We start from the raw sequence: 2,500 nt of genomic DNA on the forward strand, positions 1-2,500 counted from the left end.
ATATCTATGTATTTATATATATATATATATACATATATATAGATATATAGATAGATAGATATGAATATATGTATATATATCTATCTATCTATCTATATATATATATATATATATATATATATATATATGTATTTATATATATGTATATACATATACACACATATATATGTATATATGTACATATACACATATATATACATATATATATATATATATATATATATATATATAAATATATATATATATATATATATATATATATATATATGTGTGTGTGTGTGTGTGTGTGTGTGTGTGTGTGTGTGTGTGTGTGTGTATGTATATAAACTGACAAATATGTAGATATTAAGATACACATACAGATATAAGCAAAACAAATTCTCAAGTACAGAGGTCAGTGCGAAAAGGCTTATCAAGCGGTTAGCATTACCTCCACATCCACAAGCGACATGGCAGTGTGCTCAAACATGAAGTCAATGGCCTCCTGGCGAGTCCATGACAGAGCGTGCATGCCTGTGTCTACCACCAGGCGACATGCACGGAAGATTTCGTCGGAGTAGTGTCCGTACCTGAGAGGGGAATATTGTTCTCAATAGGATGACAAAATAGGATATGATAGAGAACTACTATATAGATAGATAGATAGATAGATAGATATTTAAGAGAAAAGAAAAAAAATGCTCACATTGCAAAAAAATTAAAAAATAAAAAAAAATAAAGAATAAAGAAGAATTACTTTCATATTAGGATATAATTCATGGAGACACCCTTTATCCTGCCAAACTCCTTTAGAAGATCCATTCTGTATACAAAATTGTATCCCAAAAACTCTCTACTCAACAGACGATTAGATTTTTTTTTTTCGACGAACCAGAATACGAATCAAAACGGCCGTCCCACCTGTCGTAGGGGTCACCGAAGAGGTCAAGGTCAAACCCGAGACTTTCGGAGTAGAGTCCCCAACCCTCTGTGAAGGCGGTGTTCATGGGGAACCTGGACGGCGCCTGGAAATAGTTGCGGTCCTCCATCGCTCGTCTGAAGAACGGCATGTTGGGGGACTCGATGCTGTGCGAGCCCTGTAGGTGGTGACCTGGGTTGCCCTCGTGCAGAGACAGCGTCATCATCTCGTACTTTGGTCTAAAGAAGAGATAATGAGTTCTCGCACTATGGTGGATTATTTATTGGATCCTTATATGGGCATATTGTATGGATCGAAATCTGGATTGGTCTTTATTGAATCCTTATATGGGCATATTATATGGATCGAAATCTGGATTGGTCTTTATTGAATCCTTATATGGGCATATTATATGGATCAAAATCTGGATTGGTCTTTATTGAATCCTTATATGGGCATATTATATGGATCAAAATCTGGACTGGTCTTTATTGAATCACTATATGGGCATATTGTATGGATCGAAATCTATGTAAAAAAAAAAAAAAAAACTATTAAGGGCCCGTCTGAAAGGAGAATCGAGTCTACTGCTAAGCAAATGAAAGACATGCTCGCTCAGAATGTGTGGCAATTTTGTAGAAATACAGACTGGGCATCGTAGTGGTAGGTGTTGACGTAGAAGATGCCGGGGCGGGAACCATCATAAGCCCCAGCTAGATAGTATGCCCCCACACCGTCAGGGGATGGATCAGCTACCACCCTGGGAAAAAAAAAAATGAAGCTTCGGGTGAACACCGATTCGGTTCGAGGTGCCGCGAGCACATCGAAGCGAAAAACAAATCACGCTTCCATAAGGAGTAGATTTGCAATACACATAAATATTCGATACTTGCTGTAACTCAGAAGTAGGTATGTTAGTGAAGAGCTCCGGTATCTTAGGAGGAATGACGTTGTATGCCAGGTCCTGGAATCCCGCCAGAAGGTCGTCTGCGTTGTCGTAATAGAAGCGGGAGTCGTTCCGAATCATGGCGGAGAACTCGGGGACAGTCATGTCATAACCAAGCTCCTCCACGATCTGGGAACAAGAGATTGATCATGATCGCCATCCTCGTTATTGCAAAGCATCGGTTCTACTGTGACCGTTTTTGGTATGAAAAATGTAATCAATATGGAAGATGTTACAAGCAAAGATTAGCGGAAGAGTAGTTCAAACTTGATATATATAAAGACATACCTTCGCCATCTCTCCCTCGATGCGGGAAACTTCATCAAGACCTAACTGATGAATGTCGGTCGCTGTCAGGTCGGTGGATGTGTGGAATCTTTGGGTTGAAGAGACATGCTCATTAGAGATTAATTATGATTTGCTCTAGCGATTGACAATTACTGTTTTCAACTGTTATAGCCACTGTGTATCGTTCAAATACATATGCTTATGCTATTTTTATACCTATTGTTGCTCTATTTAATGCACCCCACGGTTGTTCAGTGCTGACACGAATAGAAGGATAATGATAATCAAGGATAGAATGTTACGTAATCCATAGTTATCGTTAGACCACTTTCATTCTGTGATAATGGAGTCTCATGCTAGAGACTTGA

General features: G+C 38.4%; 1 protein-coding gene across 1 annotated transcript in view; it reads right to left on the reverse strand.

The window, feature by feature from the left end:
* The window catches only part of LOC122243002 (uncharacterized), an 8,785-nt gene that overhangs the window by 567 nt on the left and 5,718 nt on the right, over positions 1 to 2,500 (reverse strand). Inside the window, exons 7-11 of the mRNA XM_086538092.1 lie at positions 2,133 to 2,220; positions 1,792 to 1,973; positions 1,548 to 1,658; positions 901 to 1,137; positions 431 to 569 (exon numbers count right to left, since the gene is read on the reverse strand). Of these exons, the coding sequence (XP_086394218.1) occupies positions 431 to 569; positions 901 to 1,137; positions 1,548 to 1,658; positions 1,792 to 1,973; positions 2,133 to 2,220 (757 nt within the window). The remainder of the gene's footprint in view (positions 1 to 430; positions 570 to 900; positions 1,138 to 1,547; positions 1,659 to 1,791; positions 1,974 to 2,132; positions 2,221 to 2,500) is intronic.

Source organism: Penaeus japonicus, unplaced genomic scaffold, assembly GCF_977035675.1.
Source record: "Penaeus japonicus unplaced genomic scaffold, GWHDUDI00000001_assembly GWHDUDI00000006, whole genome shotgun sequence".
NCBI lineage: Eukaryota > Metazoa > Arthropoda > Malacostraca > Decapoda > Penaeidae > Penaeus > Penaeus japonicus.